Below are 25,132 nucleotides of genomic sequence, written 5' to 3' on the forward strand. Positions count from 1 at the left end.
CCCAAGGAGTGTCAGTGGGCTTTGAACCTTGGCTTCTCTGGTTCTCAGCATGCTGCTCTAACCATTAGACTGCTTCTCCTTCTCATAACATGCTCAGTGGACTTTGTTCCAGGGAAATCAAGTCACTCAAAAGACTCCAGGAATGCAGAGAAAATCAGTGACTCTCTGACTTGGTGATTCTCTCATTCTAGTTTGACCAAGGGTATAACTTCACCTAGGCTGAGGAGTTCATTGACATGAACTTCACACCCAGGGCTCATGATTCTCCAGAAAACAAGACTACATATCAGTCATCTGGAGCTAAGGGCAATTTATTATGCTGTAAAGATTTTCAGAAATCAGGTGGCCAACCAAACTTTTCAGATCCATATGAACATTTAGATAGCCATGTTCTACCTGAACAAGCATGGATGAACATGATTCTTCCTGCTGGGTTGGAAGCTGGGCCATTTCCAACAGGATAACGCTAAAGGCCATTTATCTGGCAGGGTCAGAAAATATTCTGGCAGCCAAACTGAGTTGCCAGCTAGATCCTCACGAATGGTCCCTGGACCAGGCTATAGTGTATATCATCTTCACTCTGCAGAATTCTAGAGATCTCTTCACAACAGTACTAAAGGGGAAGGTGGAAGATTTCTGGTTCAGAAAGAGTTCATAAAGCAAACTAGTGTCGGATGTCTTCTCCCTGTATTGGGGAATGTCTTCTGTAAGCATATCCTCCAGTATCTCTAGCGAAAATGTCAAAATCCTTAAAACTCAGATGGGAGTGGAGTAATCTCTCCCTCTTGGTTTCTATCCTTCAAGATTTATCCATTAGGAAATGAATTTAATTAGATGTCTTTCCATTTCTAATATCACAGAGCCAGGATACAATACTTCATGCCAATCTCCAATCCCTCAACCTCATGGCCTGGATGTTGAGAACAAAGTTATATATTCCCGTGGTCTTTCTGAGAAGTATATCAAGTATTTCTGACTTCTAAGAAGGAATCTACTAGAAGGCCATATGACTGCAAATGAAGGAGGTTTGCTGTTTGCTGTGAGTCAAGTCCCTAGATCCTTTTTCTGCCCCACAGAAAAGCTGCTTGAATACCTTCTATATATCTCAGAGTCTGGACTCAAAACCAACTCTGTTAGGAAGCACTGCTTTGCAGTTGGCATGTACCATCTTACTGTAGAAGGAAGACAGATTTCTGTACAACCCTTCGTTGTAAAATTTGTGGGGCTTCATTTGAAGTACATGCAGTGTCATGGAACCTCAGTGTGGTGGTAACGCAGCTGATGAATGCATTTTGGAGCCTCTTAACTCTTGTGGGCTATAGTACTTGACCTAGAAGGTTGATATTTGGTAGCAGTAAATTCATTTTAGAGAGTCAAAGAGCTTGTCTTTTCTCCAAGGACAAGCAGGATGGTAGTCCTCACACATGGGTGACATCATCCGATGGATCCCGACACAGAAAACGTTTGTCAAAGTTTCTAGAAACTTTGACTGCCCAGCATGCCGCTAACCACGCGTCCATGTGGGGTCCCTCTTCAGTCTCTTCCTTTCTGCGAAGCTGTTGCCTTGCGGTCGTGAAGCTCGCACTTCCTTTTACAATTTTTTGATGGTTTTCTCTTCCCGCATTTCATAGGGTCCCTCGCATTTTTTTTCAGGTTCTCTGTCTGCGATCTGGTAAGTCCTTCGAACATTTGCGTTCAAAACATTTTATTGAGTGATACACTTAATAGCAGTTCCACCTTAGAAACAGTACAGACAACTTCAGAAAATACAGTAAAGCGGTTGAAACCCACAGGTAATCACTTCATTTTATAATACAGGAGACACGATCCATCCCTCCTAAGAACTATGACCGATATGGAGTCCCTGAAACCCAAGGGGCATAGTTCCTGTGCCCCTACAGCAGTGGTTCTCAACCTTTCTAATGCCGTGACCCCGCAATACAGTTCCTCATGTTGCGGTGACCCCTCGCCCCGCCCTCGCCCCCTGAGGGTGGGGGAGGGCGGGGTCTTTGGTCATATGGGGGCGGGGTTATGGCTGGGGTTGGATTTTAGTGCACACTTATCATTTAATTATGAACATTTATAATGTGAATGTAACTCAACTCACCATAGGTTCTCACATGCATGGCACACTGACCCATGATCGTCACGGGGCTAGATGTAAAAGTACAGTTTGTATCCACAGGAACCCCCCTGACCCACAATAATGGATGTAAAGCAGAATTATGACATTCCCCATACAACTCACCCTACAAAAAAGATATTCTGGTTCTAGTGACATCTCAGTAACAGCAACTCAAACTCCTTCTATTTCCAGGCTCAATAGCCCTACTTATGAAAAGACAGCAGTTTACCACCAATGCATGTCCTCTGAGAAAACACAACAAATAAGACCGATACAAACACTTACATGCTAGCAAAATATCTCATCTCGGTAACAGACACAGAACCGACCTAACATACTCCCAGGATCTGTAGTAATGCACATAAACTAATCCACATACAGTTACACCTGTATTATGGAATACACTCAAACAGAAGCAACCCTATCTATGTAAAGGCAACACTACAAATATTAAATCAGGTCCTAAAAACCAATACACCTCTTATTAGGAAAACAGAACTAGCAAGCACCTATATATCCCCACACAGAAATAATTGTAAAACTATACTAATAAGCAGAATAAATGTTTCAAAACAGCTATGAACATCCAACAATTAAAAACTCATAAAAACTATTAAACATTCTCCAAACACCAATAAAATATTTCAAAAAAGCAGACATCACATAATTAAAATGGCAGTCAAGAAAAATAAACTTAAAAAGCCACCTTTACTTACCCCCTCCAGCAGCTCTCCTACTCCCCTTCCCTGCAGGCCGTGGCACTCACCAGAAGCAGCAGTAGAAGCTAAGCTCTATACTTATGGTCCTCTTCCTTAGTGCCCATGTCTCTCTCACACACACACACCATACCAGTCATGCCCCCATGATCAGTTTCTGTCTCTCACACACCAATCATCTCCCAAACAGTCTTTGGCACACACACACCAGTCACCTTCCTGAACGGTTTCTCTCATGCCATACACACACACACACACACAGGCTTCCCACTCCCGTGTTCTACTTACATATACGGGCTTCTCACTCTCATAATCACTTTCTCACACACACACACACACCAGTCACCTTCCTGAACAGTTTCTCTTCATGCCATACACACACACACACACAGGCTTCCCAACTCCCGTGTTCTACTTACATATATGGGCTTCTCACTCTCATAATCACTTTCTCTGTCTCTCTCTCTCTCTCACACACACACACACACACTCTCACTCACTCACTCACTCACCAGTCTCTCACTCCCATGCTTGTTCTCTCCACGTGCACAGGCTTCTCATTCCCTGAATCACATTCTCTCATATTCACACACACACACCAGTCTTTTTCTCTCACACGCACCATCACCTTACCAAGCAGTCTCTCTCTCTCATGCATGCACACTCACCCAGGTTTCTCACTCCCATGCTTTCTTTCACCCCCACAACACCAGGCTTCTTACGCCCATGCTTTCTCACATACCCAGACTTCTCACTTCCATGCTTTTTCTCTCTCTCACACACACACATCAGTCACCTCCCTGACTAATGTCTCACACTCTCACATACACATCAGTCATCTCCCTGAGCAATCACTTTCATTGTCTCTCACATACACACACACATCAGCTCTCTGACCAGTCAATCACACAGGCTGGCTGGCTGCTTCTCTCTCTTTCTCTCACTCACTTCCTTCCCCCCCCCCCCCCCCCAGCACAAATGGGAGCTGCAGCAGCCTCCGCTGGCCAAGAAAGAAGAATCCCATCGGCCGCGGGAGGCTCATGCTGCTGTCTCCTTTCTCCATTACCGGCTGCTTCTATTGCTCGAGGACCGATGCTGCAGCCGCTGCTGCTACTTTTTCGCGCGGCGCAGCTCTCTCTCCTTCCCGCGCACCGCGATTCACTTCCTGTTCTGGGTCACGGGGGGGGGGGGGGGCAGGCGCAGGAAGAAGAAAAGGCCCAGCCACGGGTGCACAGCTTCTTCTAGCGCCGCTGCCGTTCCCGCTGGGCTTGAACGTGCTGACAGCCCAACGGCAGCGGGAGAGACCGGGAGCGCGCGACACAAGGCGACCCCTGTGTTTTGGGCGTTCGACCCCCGCCGGGGTCGCGACCCATAGGTTGAGAACCGCTGCCCTACAGGCATCCTTTGAACATTTTCTTCCTCACCCGGTGTCCACTGACCATTGACCGTGCGCAACTTACTTTTTGAGATGGCATCGACCGGCTTTCGCCAGTGCCCCCAGACTAAGACCTTCACAGACCCCCACAAGGTCTGTCTCTTCTGCCCCCACGATGTCCGTGGTTTTGACCTCTGTGCCAGATGACCCCTAAGGGCTGTAGGGCACGTCTTGATAAGATGGAAAAATTATTCAGGTCCAAAAGATCGGATCCGTCCTCGGCCTCAGGTACCTCTATCCTGCTTTGTAAGGAGGTCCCAGTCTCGACCCCGTTTGGGTCACCGCCTCAACCAGTCCCCAGCCTCGAGTTAGGAGCCTGCTGCAGTCTTTGTAGTCCTGTTCCTGGTCGGGTTCCTTGCTGTCGCCATTGGTTCCGGGCAAAGACTTTGGTGACCATTGAGAAAAATTGAAGAAACATCGACATTGATCATCATCTTCTAAGCCAGACCATGTACAGGCATCGGCGTCGGTGCCACCTATGAGCAGTCTCGGGCGGAGGAAGTGATTCCCTCCGCCTCCAGGTGGCCTCCACCGACACCGGTGGAGGGCTCTGTGCCCCCCAATGCTCCAGGGGACATCCCGATTCCAGCTTCCCCTCCTCAAGCCGTTTTATCCTCGGCTGCCTTTGAGGAGGAGTTAGGGAGGCATATACGGTTGGCGGTCAGCCGGGCCCTGCAGGTCTACGAGTCTCCGGTTCCATTGGGATCACCACCGCCGCAGGAGCCAACTCCACTGGTGTTTGTGCCATTATTGGAACGGCTCGATATGCTGCTCGGTGTTCTACCGAAGGGAGCATTGCTGCCACTGCCACCGGGCCCCATCCCGGTGAGCGACTTAGAGGAGGAAGGGCCATCGGGTTTGGTGGTATCTAGGGGACACGTGCTCCGCCACCTCCTGGCTCCCCCAGTGCCATCAGGGTCAGTGCCGTTGGTGCCTTCCATTCCCCCACTCTTCCTGACACCGTTGGATCCGTCGATGCTTTTAAGAACATAAGAACATAAGAAATTGCCATGCTGGGTCAGACCAAGGGTCCATCAAGCCCAGCATCCTGTTTCCAACAGAGGCCAAAACCAGGCCACAAGAACCTGGCAATTACCCAAACACTAAGAAGAACCCATGCTACTGATGCAATTAATAGCAGTGGCTATTCCCTAAGTAAAATTGATTAATAGCCATTAATGGACTACACCTCCAAGAACTTATCCAAACCGTTTTTGAACCCAGCTACACTAACTGCACTAACCACATCCTCTGGCAACAAATTCCAGAGCTTTATTGTGCGTTGAGTGAAAAAGAATTTTCTCCGATTAGTCTTAAATGTGCTACTTGCTAGCTTCATGGAATGCCCTCTAGTCCTTCTATTATTCGAAAGTGTAAATAACAGAGTCACATCTACTCGTTCAAGACCTCTCATGATCTTAAAGACCTCTATCATATCCCCCCTCAGCCGTCTCTTCTCCAAGCTGAACAGCCCTAACCTCTTCAGCCTTTCTTCATAGGGGAGCTGTTCCATCCCCTTTATCATTTTGGTTGCCCTTCTCTGCCCTTCTCTGTACCTTCTTTTTTGAGATGCGGCGACCAGAATTGTACACAGTATTCAAGGTGCGGTCTCACCATAGAGCGATACAGAGGCATATGACATTTTCCGTTCTATTAACCATTCCCTTCCTAATAATTCCTAACATTCTATTTGCTTTTTTGACTGCTGCAGCACACTGAGCCGACGATTTTAAAGTATTATCCACTATGATGTCTAGATCTTTTTCCTGGGTGGTAGCTCCTAATGTGGAACCTAACATCGTGTAACTACAGCAAGGGTTATTTTTCCCTATATGCAACACCTTGCACTTGTCCACATTAAATTTCATCTGCCATTTGGATGCCCAGTCTTCCAGTCTTGCAAGGTCCTCCTGTAATGTATCACAGTCTGCTTGTGATTTAACTACTCTGAATAATTTTCTATCATCAGCAATTTGATAACCTCACTCGTCGTATTCCTTTCCAGATCATTTATATATATATATATTGAAAAGTACCGGTCCAAGTACAGATCCCTGAGGCACTCCACTGTTTACCCTTTTCCACTGAGAAAATTGACCATTTAATCCTACTCTCTGTTTCCTGTCTTTTAACCAGTTTGTAATCCACGAAAGGACATCGCCTCCTATCCCAGGACTTTTTAGTTTTCGAAGAAGCCTCTCATGAGGGACTTTGTCAAACGCCTTCTGAAAATCCAAATACACTACATCTACCGGTTCGCCTTTATCCACATGGTTCTTGTTCAGACTGACAGGTAGTTATGTGGTATCTGAATAAACAGGAGGGAACGGGGTCCTTCACCCTCTCTCAGGAGGCAGTCCACATTTGGTCTTGGGCCATCGACAATAGCATCCTCTTCAGGGCAGTGCACCTCCCAGGTGGTGGACAACACCCTAGCAGACTCCTTGAGCCGTGCCTTCCGACCTCATGAGTGGTCCCTCAGTCAAGAGGTAGCGAACAGGATCTTTCGCTCCTGGGGGACCCTGGACATAGACTTTTTCACCTCCTTGAAAAACAGGAAGGTGGACTGCTTCTGCTCCCTAGGCTGGAGGAGCAGCAGATCGATGGCAGATGCTTTTTTGATTCACTAGGGCACTGGGCTGCTGAACGCTTACCTTCCCCTTCCTCTCATCTCGAAAACACTCCAGAAGCTTCAGCAGGATCAGGGCTCCATGATCCTGATCATCCCCTTTTGGCCCCATCAGGTATGATTTCCATCCTTCGGGACCTGGCCTTGTGCCCCCCAATCCGGTTGGGGACGGCTCCGGACCTAATCGCCCAGGATGAGGCAGGCTCTGTCACCCCAACCTCCAAGCCCTGGCTCTCATGGCTTGGATGTTGACGGGGGACTGTGCAGGCCCTTGGCCTTTCAAAAGGGGTATCGTGTGTTATTCTGAGTCCAGAAAACCCTCCACCAGGAAATCTTACAATCTGAAGTGGAAGAGGTTTTCAACTTGGTGCAAGGATGCAGTCTGGATCCCTTCTTTTGCTCCCCACCAGCGCTCTTAGACTACCTGTTGTTCCTCTCTGAATCTGGCCTGCAGGACCACAATCGGTGAGGGTTCACTTGAGTGCTATTAGGGCATACCATTGGGGTACGGATGGTACCGCAATCTCTTCTCATCCGCTCGTGGGGCAGTTTATGAGGGACTTATTACAACTAAAGCCCCCCAGTTGCCCTCCGGCGGTTTATTGGGATCTCAATTTCATCCTGTCACAACTCATGAAATCTCTGTTTGAACCAATGCAATCTTGCGACCTGAAGTACCTCTCCTGGAAAGTTGTCTTCTTGGTTGCGGTTATATCAGCTCGCAGGGTTGGTGAACTGCAAGCCCTGGTATCATACTCTCCTTATACAAAGTTTTGTCATGACAAGGTGGTCCTGCAGATGCACCTGAAGTTCCTTCCCAAGGTGGTTTCAGAGTTCCATCTCAACCAGTCCATTGTATTGCTTTCTTTATTTCCCAAGGCCTCATTCGCTCTGCTCACACTAGATTGCAAGAGGGCACTGGCCTTTTACTTGGCATGGATGGTGCCTCACTGCCTTTCCACTCAACTTTTTGACTCCTTCAACAAAAACAGATTAGGGGTCGCTGTCTCTAAGCAGACCTTATCCCATTGGCTGACTGACTGCATTGCCTTCTGCTACGCAGAAGCGGGCTTACAGCTTGACGGTCACGTCAGGACTCACTCCAATCAGGCCATGTCCGTCTCGGTGGCTCACTTGCGTGCAGTTCCCATTCATGAGATTTGCAGAGAGGCGACTTGGAGTTTGCCTCCCATTATTGCCTGGACAAGAATGGCTGGCAGGACAGTCGTTTTGGACAGTCCGTCCTCCGTAATCTCTTCCAGCCAAGAAAACCCAACTCTCCCTCCGTGGGCCCTGTCTTTGGGTGCAGGACTGCTCCCCTGATTATTGCAGCACTAGTTGTTGTGCATGTTGGCACCTGTTCTCTGCTGCACATGGTGGGAGCAGCCTGAAACTACTTAATCACCTATGTGTGAGGACTACCATCCTGCTTGTCCTGGGAGAAAGCAGAGTTGCTTACCTGTAACAGGTGTTCTCCCAGGACAGCAGGATGTTAGTCGTCACGAAATTCACCTGCCACCATGTGGCGTTGGATTTTTATCAATTTGCTATTTTATTTTTTCGCAAACTTTGTTGTAAGACTGAAGAGGGATCTCGTGTGGACGTGTGGTTAGCAGCATGCTCAGGGCATGCTAGAAACTTTGACAAATGTTTTCCGTGCTGGGCTCCTTCGGATCATGTTACCTATGTGTGAGGACTAACATCCTGTTACAGTTAAGCAATTCTGCTTTCAGAGAAAGCAATGTTGTTTACCTGTAACAGGTGTTCTCTGACCACATCAGTTCACCATTCACACAATACCCTTTTTCTCCCCTTCTGGAGCTGAGCTCATGATCTTAATTACAGAACTCATGTACACTGCATAGCTTTGGAAATTTGCTAATTGCTATGAATGTTCAGAAGGTCTTTTGGGTTTTCTTAGAAAGCCCTGGATATGCGATTGGAGTTGGCAGATGACATCCATATGTGACACTGTTGAACTGCTGTCTGAATAAAATCTGTTTGTTTGGTAAACAACTTCATTTGTGTCTTTTTTTTCTGTAAGTTTTTGAACTACTTTATGCTTTGTCTCTCCCGATGCAGCATTCTGGCAAAACACGGGACCATGTTGGGGGACAATAGGAGCCTCTTGCAATAAATTTACAACTCATTTTGCAAACTTGTTTGTTTTTTGTGAGGGCTAGTATGCTCATCCCGCATTTTCTTTCTACCTGATCTGTGACTTTTCAAGCATGGCTGCTTTTACCATTTTGTCCATTTTGAGATTGTCTTCTGAAATTTGGGGCCCAACTGTAGGATGCGTCATAAGACCTTCCTCAGGGTCAGGGACCCTGGGTGTGAAGCCTCAGAATTTCATGTATAGATTGTAGTGTTCTCTTCCTCTCATATGGAAGTATAGCTGGCTATTACAATGATCTCCAGCTTATAAGCATAGTGTCACTTCATCAGTGTTTGAAGCAAGCAGCAGGTATCACTACAAGAGCCTGAGATCCTTCACTGCATGGCACGCCAGCCCTGAGAAGCTTTTGCTGCAAGAACCTTACGGTGAAAATCAAAGCTGGGTCCCACACTTATCATGTAGCAATAAACTTCTGGCCCATACTAGATAGCTTGCATTTTTGTTTTGTGTAGCTCATATTTAAAACAAGTATAAAATAAAAACTATGGAATCTGTCTTCTATACTTATTGGCAGCTAGATTGAGGTCCGATGCTTTATTTGCTTATTTTGGCATTAAATAGCAACCCTAGATTATGGCCCTTTACATTTAATTTCATATAGATGCAGAGATTACCTGACCTAAAGAGCTTAGTCTAAATGGGTGCCTGGAGCAGTGGGAGACAGAGTGACTTGTCCAAGGTCACAGTAGCTGCCAGTGGAAGAAGCAGGATTGGGACCCAGGTTTTCTGTTCTTAGCCCAATACTCTAACCATTTGGCCATTCTCTCTTGGAGAAATCCCAAGGCATATAAGCTTCCTTGCTGGGTATGAGGAGGAGAAGGAGAGGGTTTGTGTGTTGCTCTCCCCATGGAAGTACTTTACTTTTTTATGTGATGGTTAATAATTTGGGCTGCTGTACATAACATTAATGCATGTGCATGAATCAGAAAAGCACTGTGCCAGAGGTCATGTTCGATTTCCATATTGGTTTCCATGTTAAAGCATAATATGGTAAATTGCTCAGATGCCATCTTTGTGCTGGTGAAGGAAGCATTCCAACCTGTTATGTTCTTCTTTCAGGCCTTTTACCGATAGCATTGAATGGATAGAATGAAGATCATCAAGAGGAGGCTCTCCATGACCTTGCGAAGCAGCCGGCCTGTGGATGACTCCTTATCGGAACTGGCTGAGCAGATAAATTTGGATGAGAACAGCGTGAAGGACAATGGTAAGTACTCTGCAGCTTTGGCTTCATACCGCTGGTACTGATATGCCAGCTTCATTGTAATGCCATCTGCATGGCCTTTAATTGAGGCTTTAATCTCTAATGGTTCAGCTTTGGAGAAAGCACATGATTAACATGCTGTAACATAATCATTGTTTACACTGGCACGATGGATTGCATGTTAACATCTAGGCACATCACTTTCTAGAGACTGGACCCAAGGAATCAAAATACCTTCCTATGATTTCCCAGCTTTCTTTAGCTGCAATTGTTTACCGTGACAAAAAATACCAGGACCAGGGTATATCCAATGAAGCTAAAAGTTAGCAGTTTCAAGACTAATGCAAGAAAATATTTCTTTAGTCCATAAGTAGTTAAATTGTGGAATCTGCTGTGGCTAGATGTAGTCACAGCAAGCAGCATAGCAGAATTTAAGAGGGGTCTGGATGTGTTTCTGGACAACAAGGACAAGAAGCTAAGTTGCTTAACATTCATATATCTATAGGGAGTACTTAGATGAACTCTGATTTCATCTGTTGGGTGTTACTAGTGACTCTGGCTACTGTCAAAGGCAGTAAGCTGGGTTAAATGGACCACTGCCGTGACCCAGCTCGGCTATTCTTAATCATACTGAATTAACTAGAACCATTTTGTAGTACTACTATTTTAATAGAAGCACACAGTTTTTGTTGTGGAATACAAATTAACGAGGATACCAATAGGTTTTTAAAATTATTCTGCTGCCTACAGGATATCAGCTGGCTTTATTGGAATTTGGGTGAGAGAGAAATGTAGTTGTTGCTGCTGTTCTGCATTCTGCAATTAAATCTGTCCGGTAATTGTGGTGCAGCACTGTATTTTTATATTTGGGCTTGATATTTTGGTGTGAACTTTCTCTGAATAACTTTTTGCCTAGTCTCCCTCCCTGTTATGACTGAGGATTTGACTTGGATTGAAGAAGATATGTTTTGATTTATGTTTTGTGATTTATGACATCCTCCCCTATATGTAAGTCCTGTGTTATGACCAAGGTGTTTTTCTTAATGTGTCTGCAGGCACTTGTGACCTTGAGCAAATCCCTTCTCCCGCCATTGCCTTAGGTATAAACTTAGGGCCTGATTTACTAAAGTTTTCCTCCTATCCTGTGTTTATAGGAAAAATGCTTAGTAAAGGAGACCCTTTGATTGTAAGCCCTCTGGGGACAGGTAAATATCTCTGGTATCTGAATGTAATTTGCTTTGAAGTAGCTGATTAGTCACAAAAGGCTGAATCTAAATCAAAATTAAATTCTAAATTTACCTAAAAGCAAAATAAAATACTTAAAGGATTATTTTAAATAATGTGCATAAGTAGGTGCATCTAAAATTAAGTCTGGTGGCAGTCAGACAGTTTATAAAATACCGTCTATCTCTGACTCAAAAGTACACATGTATGTGTCAATGTGTGTACGGGTGTTTAATGGAGGGATTCACATAGTTTGTACACCTATTTTATAAAAATGTGCATATATATTTAATGCAGGAAATCATTGTAACCTTATGCATGGAGGCAGGTATTTTATAATGTATGCGAGTATTCTGTTTATGAAAATACTTGTGCGCCAACATTTAATCATCAGTTGGCCAGCACCTCCACCTCTTCACCCCTACGTCTCATCTAAAAATTGCAAGTGAAAGACAAGTGTGATTTAATTTCTGTGACTTGAATAGCAAATTTAGAAGCTAGCATGTAAGTTGAGAGTATGCTGCTCACAAAATATTTACTTGTACTTGCTCTTTTAATCCCCGCCCTGGAATGCCCTTGTTTTTATTTGCATAACATTTTGAGTGAAGTGGTAAGTATGTGTGTACTTCCTACCTTCTGAAAATGTGCTTACCTCGCACAAGGGTTCAATATGTGCATACATCCTGATTTTACACACACAATCACCAACTAACTCGGTAGGCGAACAGTTTTCAAACTGTATGCATTAGGATAAAATCTATGGGAATCTTTTTACCTGTGGACTTTTGAAGTTTTCCCACAGACATTTGCACCTACTTTATATGAGGTCAAATTTCTTCCATAGACTTGAAAATACAATCTACCTGCATTTTTTTCCGAGTGCACCCAAAACATGCCCCCTGGAACGCCTCCCCTAAATACAGCATATACATTTAGCTGTATTGAGGTAGGACAATTTTCAGATATAAAATTTACTGACATAAATTACTTTAAAATTTGTCCTCTTAAATATTGTTTTGTAGTCAGTGCATTATAGAAGCAAATGAGGAGGGCAGATTCAGATGACTTGGTTTAACTGAATTTTGTGCTTGTACACTACCCATGAGTGATAAAAATTGATTTTTGATTAAAATGTTATTTTCCCTACAATGTAATACTCACTGAGGGTAAACTATACAATAGGTTCCCTATATCTATACAATATTCACTACTTAAGCAAACCCACAGAACTTATATCACATCAAACATGAATCTGTGTAAACATTTTTTATTATTATTAATGAGACCACACAGTAAAAATTCTAACTAGACAGAAAATACTATCTAGCTCAACATCCAACACATTCACACCATTCAATCATCACAGTAAAAACATGACATTGTTTAATATTCACAAACAATTAATTATATGTTCATCAAAAATATACACGGACTCACAATACATTAAATCCCACCAATTTTGTAAATGATATCATGTGCAAATATTTTAATAACTCTCAACAAAAATATTCTAATCAATCATATTCACCAGGACTGATTATGGACCACTGGATCGGTAATGTATATCAGCACCTAAAAGTTGACTCCTCCAATGAAACTTCTGGTGAAACAAGGATCGCTTGTTGGAGGAGTCCAGTGGACAGTCCTGAATCGTTATCTGGACGCTGGATATTGGAAGTTTCATTGGAGGAGTCAACTTTTAGGTGCTGATATACATGGGTATGCTCCCCAACCAGCAGATGGTGACAGAGAACAGGTTTGTTATCATCCCTTATAAGAGTTCCATGCTGCACTTCTGTCTCCAGCAGATGGTAGGCAAGCATCCCATTCTGTGACGGAGTCCTGGTTTAGGCTGAGTGAAAAAGAAGCTGGTGTGGATTGGTCTGCTCATGGAATGATAGTCCTTGGATTTCCTTCCCCAGTTGAGCTTAGCCTTTTGACCACGTGATTGGAACAGGATTTTTCCATTTTGTACTGTGGAATTTTCCTCCCCCTCCCACCCCTTCCTGCCTATTCTTTCTCTCTGTATTTTTCAGCCTCACTGCCTTGCAGGTCCCCCCCCCCAAAAAAAGAAATAGAATATTTTCTTTCTCTTCCTCCCTCCCCTCTCCTTTTTCTACTACTCTATCTTGCACCGGTGAATAAAGTTAAAAAAAAATTTAGACTAAAAAGAAGTCATCCTTTCAGGCTTTCAAACTCTGATCTTAGATAGGTTCGAAAACCAGGCTTTTGCTGGTCAGTTTTCCTTTTAGCTATGGTGTAGGAATAGCAGAAGGGGAGGCTATAGCTGCTATTCTGTAGCTCATGTGGAACTTAACGGGCTGTGTTAGGGGGTTGAAGCTTCTGCCAGGCCTGTGGGGAGGAGAGTCAGAGAGACCCAATCAGGGAGGCAGCTGTTTTGGAGAGGGCCATTTTGGTGGCGTTGGCCAGCCAGTCTGTTCCTGCCGACGTGCTTGTTGTCATGGTGGGAACATCAGTCATTTTGGATCCATGGTAAGGAGAGAACATGGAACTGGGCCTCCCTCACGAATTCCCACTGTTTTGGATGTGGGTGCAGGTCCTTCTGGAACTTTGATTTCTGCAGCATTTAAAACAGCTGGGTGTCCCTTGCTGCCGAGTAGAGCAGTGTCCTGGTCCATCATGGTCAGCTTTTTCCCCTGAATTTTTAAAGTGCCTTCAACAGGCTTTTAGTATGGGGCAGAATTCTGCTCTAGAGTTGTCTCCATTTGTGTTGTCACCTCAAGAAGTTTTACCTTCCAATTCTAATTGTAAGAGGATTAGAAAAGGAGGAGGAAGAAGAACTGGAAGATGGGAAATCCTCAAGGTCAGAAACTTCCTTACTGACCTTCAAGGAAGCAAGAGGCAGTGGCAGTGATGGAGAGTTGGGAGAGTATTCTCCCAGGGCGGAGGGTGATTCTCCTATAATTTAGCTGTTTTATAAGGAGGAGCTCTCTCTTTTGATTTTGCAGTCCTTATGGATTCTGATTATTCAGAAGGAAAAAGGAAAAGAAGCGAATTCAGCATAGGATCCTATCATGGTGCAAACCACCAAAATCTTTCCTTTGTATAGATAGATCAAGGAGTTTATTTCTGTGGAATGGGATTCTCCAGAGGCCAGTTTTAAAAGGAGCAGCACTATGGCAGGGCTTTATCCTGTGACTGTGCAGGAAAAGTTGAAGCTGAAGGCTTCTAAGGTGGATGCACTGGTTTGTGCTGTCACTAAGAGAATCACAATTCCAGCATAAGGGATGTATCCTTCAACAATGTGCAAGAGAGAAAAATTGAGGCTGTGCTTAAGCAGGCTTTTGAAGCATCCAGTCTGGCTCTTTGAGCGGCAGTGTGCAGCGGGATTGTGGCTTAGGGCTGGATTTCCTTGTCTTAGCGTATCCTTGTCTTAGCGTATGGAAAATGTTGGGACCGTCTTTTATTAGGCACAGATTGGGTTGAAGCATATCTGTATATTTCAATTAGGGAAGAACATTAGAACATCAGTTTGCAGTGCTGGGCAATCACTTCCAGCTTCAGGCTCTGCCATTTGGACTGGTCACTACTCCAAGAACTTTTTCCATGGTGGTGGTGGCAGCTCTACATTGAGGGAATTTTAGTTCATCCTATTTGGACAATTGGTTGATATAAGCAAAGTCTGCTCAGGAAAATGAGATGGCCACAGCTAGTTAAGCTGAGTTGTGAATTTTGCCAAGAGCAAATTATTGCCCTCCCAGACATTGAAATATCTGGGAGTATGCTTCAGCACGAAGGTAATGTGTGGTTCAGAAGCTGTAGGATCAAGTGAGAGCCTTGTTAAGCTTTAGAAGTCCAACTGCCTTGAGTTACCTGCAGGTGATGTGATTTATGGTGGCATCGTTGGATTTGGTTCCTTGGGTGAGGGTGTACATGAGAGACCTTTGCAGAGAACCTTGTTGTTAAGATGGTCTCTCCAGTCACAAGGTTATTCCAGGAGACTCCTGTTGCTAGACCAGGTCAGGAAGAGCTTAGCTTGGTGACTGAGGTCCAAGGAATGGATTTCAAATCTCTCTTTTGTATGATGGTGATGAACGATGCTGGTCTTCTTGGTTGGTGAGCATATTGTCAGGGCCAGGTGGCTAAAGGAACTTGCTCTCTGGAGGAGTCTGTGGTCGATCAGTTGCTTGGAGACAAGGACAATAAGAAAGGCATTACTCCTCTTCTTTTGGCATTCTTTTGGACAATGCTATGGCGGAGATGCGTGTGAATCATTGGAGGGGGAGCAGGGGGTGGACCAGAGGTCCTCAGGTGGCGCAAGAAGCAGAGCAGTTTTTAGATTGGGCAGAGAGGCATCTTATAATACTCTGTGGCACACATTTTGGGAGCATAACATTTGCAACCAGGTCTTCTCAGCTAAAACACTCTGGAAACAGGAGAGTGGACTCTGTCAGAGGAGGCTTGCACTCTCAGTGGCCACATGGGGAGTGCTGGTAATAGATTTGATGGCATCCAGCAGGAATGCCAAGATAAATTCTTTTTTAGCCAAAGAAAGGAACAGGGATCATCAGGATTGGATGCTCTGATTCAGAAGCTGCTGGTATGGGATTTTCTCTTTGACTTTTGGTGGGCAGGATTTCTGAACATCAAGGTCTTATGATTCTGGTAGCTTCCAGTTGGCCCTGGTATGCATATGTGGTGAGACTGTTGAAGGGAAATCTGTTAGTATTGCCTCAGGGTCTAGGGATTCACAAAAAGCTGTATTGGTTTTGTTTTATAGCCCAGCCCTTGAGAGGGATTGGCTAGTTAAGAGTGGTTATTCTCAGGAGTTTGTGAATACCTTTCTGCGAGTCAGGAAGGATTCTACTTCTCTGGCGTACATGAGAGTCTAGAGAATATTTGAAAGTGCAGGTAGCAGCTGTTGCCTGATACAGAGGTTGTTTGGTGGGGGGAGGCAAATCATTATTTTCCTACATAGATGTTCTCCTAGGACAAGCAGGATGATAGATCTCACATGTGGGTGACATCATCATATGGAGTCCAGCTTGGAAAACTTCTGTCAAATTTTCTAGAAACTTTGACTGGCACACGGAGCATGCCCAACATGCCACTATCCATGCGTCCTTGCGGGGTCTCTCTTCAGTCTCTTCTTTTCCGTGGAGCTACTGCCTCGTGGTAGTGGAGCTCTTGCTCTTTTTTTGTGGTAAAAGTTCCATAAAGTTTGTTTTTTGCTCTGAGCTAGGCCTCTCTCCGGTTCCCCGTCTGTTTTTCTCTTAAATTGTTGAGTTTTTTCCTAACCTTTGGTGACTGCCGGTTGTCGTGCCCGTGCGGTCTTCTGTGCGTCCCATGGCGGTCGGGCTTCCATGGGTGCACCCAGTGCCCCTGGACTATGTCCTTAATGGATCCTCATGAAGTGTGCATCCTGTGCCTGGGGGCATTGCATGATGTTCGGGGCTGCGATCTGTACGTGCAGATGTCACCAAAGGGCCGACAAGCCAGGCTGGATAAGATGGAGAGGGTTTTTGGTTCGGGTAAGTCCAACCCCTCCACCCCAGCATCGATGCCATCGACGCCCAAGGACCGGGAGGGGAACCCTTCGTCATTGATCCTTCAGTGGCCACTCCTTCCTCGAGAGTTTTGGAGAAGAAAGGCTCTGGGGATTGACCCATGTCGGTCTCCTTGAAGTCGCATACCTCTGGATCATCGTCCTCGGCGCAAGGGAAAGACCAGGCCAAGCACCATGGGAAGTCTCAGAAACACCACCACCAGTCTCCGTCCTCACATGGTGCTGGTCTTGGGCTGGCCTCGGCGCTTGCTGCCTTGCCCCCAAAGCGACCCTGGCAAGAGGAGGCCCATCCTCCCTCGAGTCCAGTGGCTTAAAGTAATCCACACCGATCCTAGTGTTAGGCATTGAATTCCTTGGCGATCCGAGGAGGAGCTGGCCTCTCCTCTCCCTTCTCAGGCTGCCTTTTCAGTGGAGGCTTTTGAGGCGGAGCTGGAGTGTCGGGTGCCCTGGCGGTGGAATGCGCTTTGCGCGACAGGGAGATGAAGCTCCCACCACTGATGCCAGTGCCTTCCCCGACTCCGGTGTTATCACAGATGCCTGTACCGATGCTGGTGCCCGTACCGATGCCTGCGCCAGTGTTGATGCCTGTGGTATCCGGCTTGGAACCGTTGTTGGATCGTCTCGATGTCCTCGGTATCCTGACACAGTTGTTACCAGCACCCCACGATTCCTCGGTGGCCTGGCGGACACTGAAGCGTAAGGTGCCTGAACCAGTCCTTGGGGAATTCTTTGGGGAAGTCCCCAAGGACTGTGCCTTCCGCACCACTGGAACCCCCTGTACCCTGCCATGTGCTTCTGGGGCCAGCTCCGGTTCTGGGTCAGCGCAGGCATCAGTAGTATTGCCCCCAAAGTGGCCCCACGGAGACCAGGCTTCATCCTTGGTCGTTCCCAGGAGTCCAAGGTGGTCCCCACTGATCCCCATGTCTGTGCCGGGCACTGGTCCCCCTTATTCCGAAGGAGACCCGGTGGCACCTGCTCCTCCTCCAGCTGCCCTTTCTACAGCAGCGGTGCCTTGATCCTGGCACCGCTGCTGAAAAGCCTCGATGCCTTACTCGGTGTCTTCCCTATGCCCGTGCCCTGGGACTCCTCTGTCCCCCAGTGGCCTTCGATGCCTCTCCCCTTGGGGGCTATACCGATTCCAGGCTCCTCTGAGGAGGAAGGCTCATTGCTTCTGGGGCCTTCGGGGTCTCTGATAACTATCTTACTGCTACTGGCTCCAGCACCGGGCCCTTTGGGTGCCCTGCTGCCTTCAATGTCATTGATGCCCTCAGTGCCTTTGGTTCCCCTGATGCTCCTGGGGCCCAGGCCAGCACGGGTCCTCCGCTCACCTACCCTGGTGATCTTAGCGAGGAAGCAGCTCTGTACGACTCCTGGGGCGACGATAACGCCGAGTCCTCCTCTGATGTTTCGTAGGATGTTCTTTCGGAGCCATCTGCCCTGGAGGAACGGCGTCGGTCCCCTCCTGAGGACATAACCTTTGTAGGTTTTGTACACACCATGGCAGAGTCTATTTTGTTTAAGCTGCTTATGGAAGAGGATGCTAGGCACCTCGTACTGTAGGTGTTCCAGTTTGTGGATGCTCCGAAAGAGGTGGTAGCTGTGCCTGTGCATGACATCTTCAAGTTGTTGCTCCTGCGCATTTGGGAGTACCCCATCTCTGTGTCCCTAGTAAACAGGAAGCCAATGCCGTTTACCTGGTCTAAAAGTCCTTGGGGTTTGAGCGTCGTCACCTCCCCCACCAGTTGGTGGTGTGAGAGTCTGCCCTCAAGAAGGCAAAGCGTTCCAGGACCCATGCCTCTGTCCCGCCAGGCCGAGACCAGAAGGAATGGGATGCGCTTGGTAGGAAAGTGTACCAGGGGGCGAGGTTAATAGCCTGTATCGCCTCCTCCAGTTACATATGACAAAATACTCCGGAACCTTGGGAAGAAGGTCCAGGAGCTGGTGAAACGCCTCCTTCAACAGCAGCAGGATGCATTCTTGACACTCATCCAACAGGATTTGGAATGTGGGAATTACAAGGTATATTCCACATATGACGTGTTTGAGACGTCAGCCCGAGTGGCTGCAGTGGGCATCAGAGCCCGCAGGATGGTCTAGCCTTGGATCTCCGGCCAGAGGTTCAAGATAGGCTTGCGGACCTCCCCTGTACAGGAGAGAACCTCTTTGTGGATAAGGTCCACCCAGGAAAGAGATCTAGGCATCATAGTGGATAATACATTGAAATCCCGGCCCAGTGTGCTGTGGCGATCAAAAGCAAACAGAATGTTAGGAATTATTAGGAAGGGAATGGAAAATAAAACGGAGGATGTCATAATGCCTCTATATTGCTCCATGGTGAAGACTGCACCTTGAATACTGTGTGTAATTTTGGTCACTGCATCTCAAAAAGGATAGAGCTGCACTGGAGAAAGTGCAGAGAAGGGCAACCGAAATGATATGGGGCATGGAACGGCTGCGCTATGAGGAAAGGCTAAAGAAGTTAGGGCTGTTCAGTTTGGAGAAGACAACTGAGGGGAGATATGATATAAGCTTACAAAATCATGAAAGGACTTGAACAAGTTAATGTAAGTCTGTTATTTACTTTCTCTGATAATAGAAGGATCAGGGGGCACTCCATGAAGTTAGCAAGTAGCTCATTTAAAACAAATCAAAGAAAATTATTTTTCACTCAGCGCATAGTTAAACTCTGGAATTTGTTGCCAGGGGATGTGGTTTCAGCAGTTAGTGTTAACTGAGTTTAAAAAAGGTTTGGATAAGTTCCTAGAGGTTAAATCCATAAACTACTATTATGGTAATTAATAAGCAATAGTAGCTTTTGAACTATCCAATGACTGGGTACTTTCCAGGTACATGTGACTTGGATTGGCCACTGTTGGAAACAGGATACTGGGCTTGATGGACCTTTGGTCTGACTCAGTATGGCATTTCTTAAGTTCTTATGCCGTAGCCCAGTTGAAGTACCACCATGAGACCCTCCAGCTTCTTTCTGCTAGTGCTGTCAGAAGGTCAGCGAAGCAAGGGACTTGACGATCCTTTTACCACTAGTGGATGCTCACAGCGGGTCCCTTCCAGGGGCCACTCAAGGCGGCCGCGGATGCCTAAGCCCCAGCAGTGCCTCAGCCAAGCCCTGCTTTGAGGTTTTTACTGGTGGGGAGGGAGTATAAGTCCAGTCTCCATGCCCCCAGAGCCAGATCCACCAGTGGGGGGCTCCCTTTCTCTTTCTGCATCGCTGGTTAGAGATCACGTCAGATCAGTTGGTCTTCTCCATCATTTGCCGAGGTTATCGCTTGAATTTCGTGAGTGTGCCCAGGGACACTCCACCATACCCCTCCTGGAGTCAGTCTCTCCACCAGGAGGTTCTGCTGTACGAGCTTTCTGCTCTCCTGTTTTCCAGAGGAGTCGAGCCAGTTCCTCAAGGGCAGCAGGGAGCGTGCTTTTAGTTCCGATATTTCCTGATTCCAAAAAGGACTGGTGGACTCCGTCCCATTTTGGATTTGAGGGCTCTCAATCGTTTTCTCAAGCAGGAGAAGTTCAAGGTGGTCTCCCTTGGCACTCTGATCCCCCTCTTGCAGGGGGGAAGACTGGCTTTGCTCCCTCGATCTCAAGGATGTGTACGTGCACATAGAGGTCTCACGAAGTCATTGGAGATATCTCCGCTTCCTAGTGGGCTCCAGGCATTTTTAGTACAGACTGCTGCCGAATGGCCTCGCCTCCGCACCTCACATCTTCATCAAATGCCTGGCCCCAGTGGCGGCACATCTGCATCAGCTAACCCCGTTAGTGCGCACTAAACCGAAATTCGGGTCCCCCCGAATTTAAAAGGCCTGAACCGCAGGAAATACGAAATTCCTTGTGGCGGGCTTCACACATCTCTAGTTCTTGGCTCTTCCAGTGGTTTGCCTGCAGTGGTGCACATTGTAAGGCCAGCAAGATCTCAATTACACTTTTGTTAAGAGTTTTTAAAGGATTGTTCTCTGGGTGTAGTGGGGAAGAGGAGCTTGTTATGATTGTTGAGTTTAATTATTAAAATCTCAGGGCAGGCTCCTATGGGCCTGAGCCTATAGTATTTTATATACCAAGAATGCTTCTGATTGCCAGTTCTGCCACCCCCTGCCCTTCCTGATGTTGCTTGCAAAGGGCTGAAGCCTGCATCACCCTCTGTCTACTCTCTCCTCCTGTATGTGACCATGGGGGCTGAAGACCTTAGTCCCATTGACCATCCTTATGATAACTGTCATTGCTGCTGATCCAGGCTGACAGGAGGAGGAGAGCAACAGCATTGCTTTGGGTCATGTTATCGACTTCTGCTGCCCAGAGCCCTACTCCTGCTTTGAAACACATGGGACTGTATAATGCTGCATGGTGTAAAGCAAGATTCAGGCTCGGGGTGGAAAAGGAAGATGCAGTTTGAGGCACCACACTTACCCCCCCCCCCCCCTCGTTGTCATAGATCAGCAGCAGCAATGGAGATATGAGCTGGGGATGGTAGTAGGGAAAGTAGAGAGGAAGGTATGAGAGAGGGTTTATTATAGTGGGGGGAGAAGAGGGGGATCAGCAGGGGGTGGTGATAAGGAGGGACTGAGGGGAGTGAAGGAGGTAATTTTGGGAGGGGTAGGAGGGGCTAGGTGATTCCAGTTCCTGCTTCCTCTGATCCCCCTCCCTCCCTCCTCTCCTCTCAGATTTGTGATCATCCCTCCTTCCTTGATTTTTTTCCATCTCCCATTTCCCCATCCCCAGTCTTTTCTTCATCCTTGGTCATTTTGCCCTTTTCTTCTCTTCTCCCCATCCCTGAGATCTTTTTCTTGTGCTGATACTTCAGATGTTATTTTCCTTACCCAATAAAAACAAAAGTAAATTATATAGGTGCAAACAAAGTTGGAAAACTATTGTTTTGTAAGGTAATATTAAAGATGAACATGTTTGCCAGTGTGTTTCATAATTTTCAAAGTCTTGCTGCAGAGTGTACGCCTGAGCTGCTGCAGGAAATAGGTGTGCTTTAAACCATCTACTCCTTGTTGTCTAGCTCTTCAGAGTGTGGGGAGGGGGCATGACAGCACCAACTTGTCCAGGGGCAGCAAAAACCTAAGTTGGTCACTTCATTGATCCTCTTCTCCAAAACACCCAGCAGAGGATATGGGAACACTTGAGCACAGTACTTCCCTTTAATAAGAAAGCAGACATGAAATGCTAAGTCCAGGCATCTCCAAGATTTGATTGTATCCAGCTCCTATATCAGAATATGGTAGTTGAATTTGCTCTCGCCACAGTTCCAAAAAGCCCAAGATGCATGGATTTAACCCTCCAGTGTGCGAGTCTAAGACTTTTGTCATTTATCAATTAGCCCCCTGCATTTGTCTGTTCTACCCAGCTGAGAGCACACATCCAGACATCTATAGCAGCTGAGTAACCTGCTGCTGTTTGAGCTTCAGGTTTTGCATTGCTATTATGAATGAGATGTTGCTGACTGAGCCAAACCCTCCAGTGACATCACTGGAAGTAGAGGTGGTAGGAAATGAGGCTGGAGGAGAAGTTTTAACAACTAGCCCCTGCATTTGTTTTCTCTGCTTAGCTGAGAGAACACATCCGGGACATCTGAAGCAGCTGCGTAACCTGCTGTTATGTATGTGCCTCAAGCCTTGCATTACCACTGTGAATCTGAGATTTTGCTGAGTGAGCCATGCCTCCTCTCCCAGTGAAATTAGGAAGGGTGATAAGCCGGGGAATGACACCAGAGAAGCTGCAACACAAAGGAGCTCAACAAAGGAGTTGCTCCTTCATTCATGAGGAGTATAGTTTGTTTTTGTTTGCTTTTTTTTGTGATGTGGCTTGGTAGATTGAATTTAAATATATGCTTTAAGGGATATTCAGCTGGGCGGGGGGGGGGGGGCTTAGGATTCTAGTAGTTACTGGCTATGAACACTATGGCCATTTAGCTAATATTCATTTTATTAGTAGCACCCTGCAAGTTACCTGGAATAATTTGGTATATCTGGTTCAGATTGTGGGGTGTGAATTTGAGAATGGGTTGGAAAATGTGTTTTTAAATTGTTTATTTAATGCTAGATCAATATGTAAGAAATTGAGGGTTTTTTAAATTTTGATTTTGTACAAGATTTACATTTAGATGTGCTTTTTATTTAAGAAACCTGGTTGTCTAATGTGAAAGAAATTACTGTTTCATAAATATGCCCTTCTTGTTTTTCATTTATGCATTAAGCCAGGGAATAGAGGAAAGTTGGAGGTGTAAGATTTATGTTTAAGATTCTTTACCTATTGTGCAGCTCCTGTTTTTCAGTTTCGTGGGCTGTGAATGTTTGCTTATTAAACTGGAGTTGGAATAAAAAACATAGGGTATTTAAATTTGGCAATAAGGTAGGGAAGAGTTTAGCAAGGGTAGTTAATGCTATGGGCGGGTCTTGATGTATCCGCATTTTGAAAGGTAGTGATGGCATGAGATACCAAACTAACAAGGAGATTTTAAGGATTTTTCAACAATTTTATAAAGATTTATAATCTGTAGGTGTGGAAGATGTTGCAGGGCAGGATGAGTTTTTTTAAAGATTTGATTTTGCCCTCAATAAGTTCAGAGAAATTGGAAATGTTCAATAGATCCATAACTGAGGAGGAAATATCTGGAATGTTACAAGTCCCCAAAATTCATAAAACATGAAGACCAGATGGGTACCTCATGGAATTTTATAAATTATTGAAAATGCAGATAGTGGGGCCCATGTATAGAATGTTTTAGGAATCTGGTCAGGAGACCTTCCTTTGTCATTAAAAAAGGCATTTATTTCAATTTTACCAGTAAAGGGAGGGATTTGGAGCTTCCCTCAGTGTATAGACCTATTTCCATATTAATTGTGGATGTTAAAATTTATTGGAGATTTTGGCTAACATTGGCTATAGTGTTTCCAGCTTGATTTCTAAAGAACAAATAGGATTTGTGCAGGGGAGGAATGTTATGATTAATATTTGAAAGGTGTTTGCTGTGGTGGAAAAAGCACATACCACTAAGGAATAATCTCTTATTAGTTTTGATATTGAAAAAGCCTTTGACCTTCTGTCTTGAAATTTTTTTAATTTTTGTATTAGATAGTTAAGATTTCATGAGGCATTTGTGGATGGAATAGACTGGAGTTGGATATTTGGGTGAGATTTTGTTGGTTTATTGCCCCTCAGTTTTGAGCCAGGGTCTCTTGATGAATTGCAGAAGAGAATTAATGATTTACTTTTGCAGTTTTCTCTTCTATTAATAGTAGGAGATTTTAATCTCCTTTGATGATATAAACTGTGCTAACACCCACAGTTTTAGGTGGTTACTTCAGTGTTGTGGAATGCGACAATTAACTGAGTGCTACTGATAAAAAGGTCATACTTGGTCATTGAATCAGAGCAATTAAGGATATCTAATTCTCTGAAGGCAAGCAGGATGGCGGTCCTCACACATGGGTGACATCATCGGATGGAGCTCGGGTTTCTTGTCGTTTCGGTAAGCTTTATTTTGCTGATGTCCCTGGTGCCTGCCTGTCAAAATTTCTAGAACTTTGACTGAGCCTTTCTGAGCATGCCCAGCATGCCGTTATACCATGCATCATGCAGGGTCCCTTCAGTCTCTTTTTTTTTTTTTCTGCAGAGCCTCATGGTCGCGGGCAATTGAGTCTCTCTCTCTCTTTTTTGCATTTTTCATAGTTTTGAGCTGTTTTCCAGCCAGTTCCTGTCATCCATTCCGTACTCATAAACTGGACCCACTAGACCAGTGATGGCAAACTTCAGTCCTCGAGTGCCACAAACAGGCCAGGTTTTCAGGATATCCACAAAGAGTATGCATGAGGTAGATTTGCATACGATGGAGGCAGTGCATGCAGATATTTCTCATGCATATTCATTGTAGATATTCTGAAAACTTGGCCCGTTTGTGGCACTCGAGGACTGAAGTTCACCTTCACTGCACTAGACTGACCCTGTGACCTAGAAAGACCAACCTTAGTGCCCAGTTTCAATAATGCGGCCTTACAGAGAATGATAAAATAACTATAACCATGAGGCTTAGTAAGAGTGGACTGGAAGCCTCAAGCCTCAAATAAGTAAAG

The 25,132-nt window shown here is 45.7% G+C and overlaps 1 protein-coding gene across 3 annotated transcripts in view; it reads left to right on the top strand.

The window, feature by feature from the left end:
* Nucleotides 1-25,132, top strand: part of LOC115090469 (cyclin-dependent kinase 17-like) — a 434,720-nt gene that overhangs the window by 34,751 nt on the left and 374,837 nt on the right. For all 3 annotated transcript variants that reach the window (XM_029599597.1, XM_029599598.1, XM_029599599.1), the window contains exon 2: nucleotides 10,144-10,291. In XM_029599597.1, the coding sequence (XP_029455457.1) occupies nucleotides 10,165-10,291 (127 nt within the window). In that variant the 5' untranslated portion in view covers nucleotides 10,144-10,164. The remainder of the gene's footprint in view (nucleotides 1-10,143; nucleotides 10,292-25,132) is intronic.

This window comes from Rhinatrema bivittatum, chromosome 4, assembly GCF_901001135.1.
Source record: "Rhinatrema bivittatum chromosome 4, aRhiBiv1.1, whole genome shotgun sequence".
NCBI classification, from domain to species: Eukaryota; Metazoa; Chordata; class Amphibia; order Gymnophiona; family Rhinatrematidae; genus Rhinatrema; species Rhinatrema bivittatum.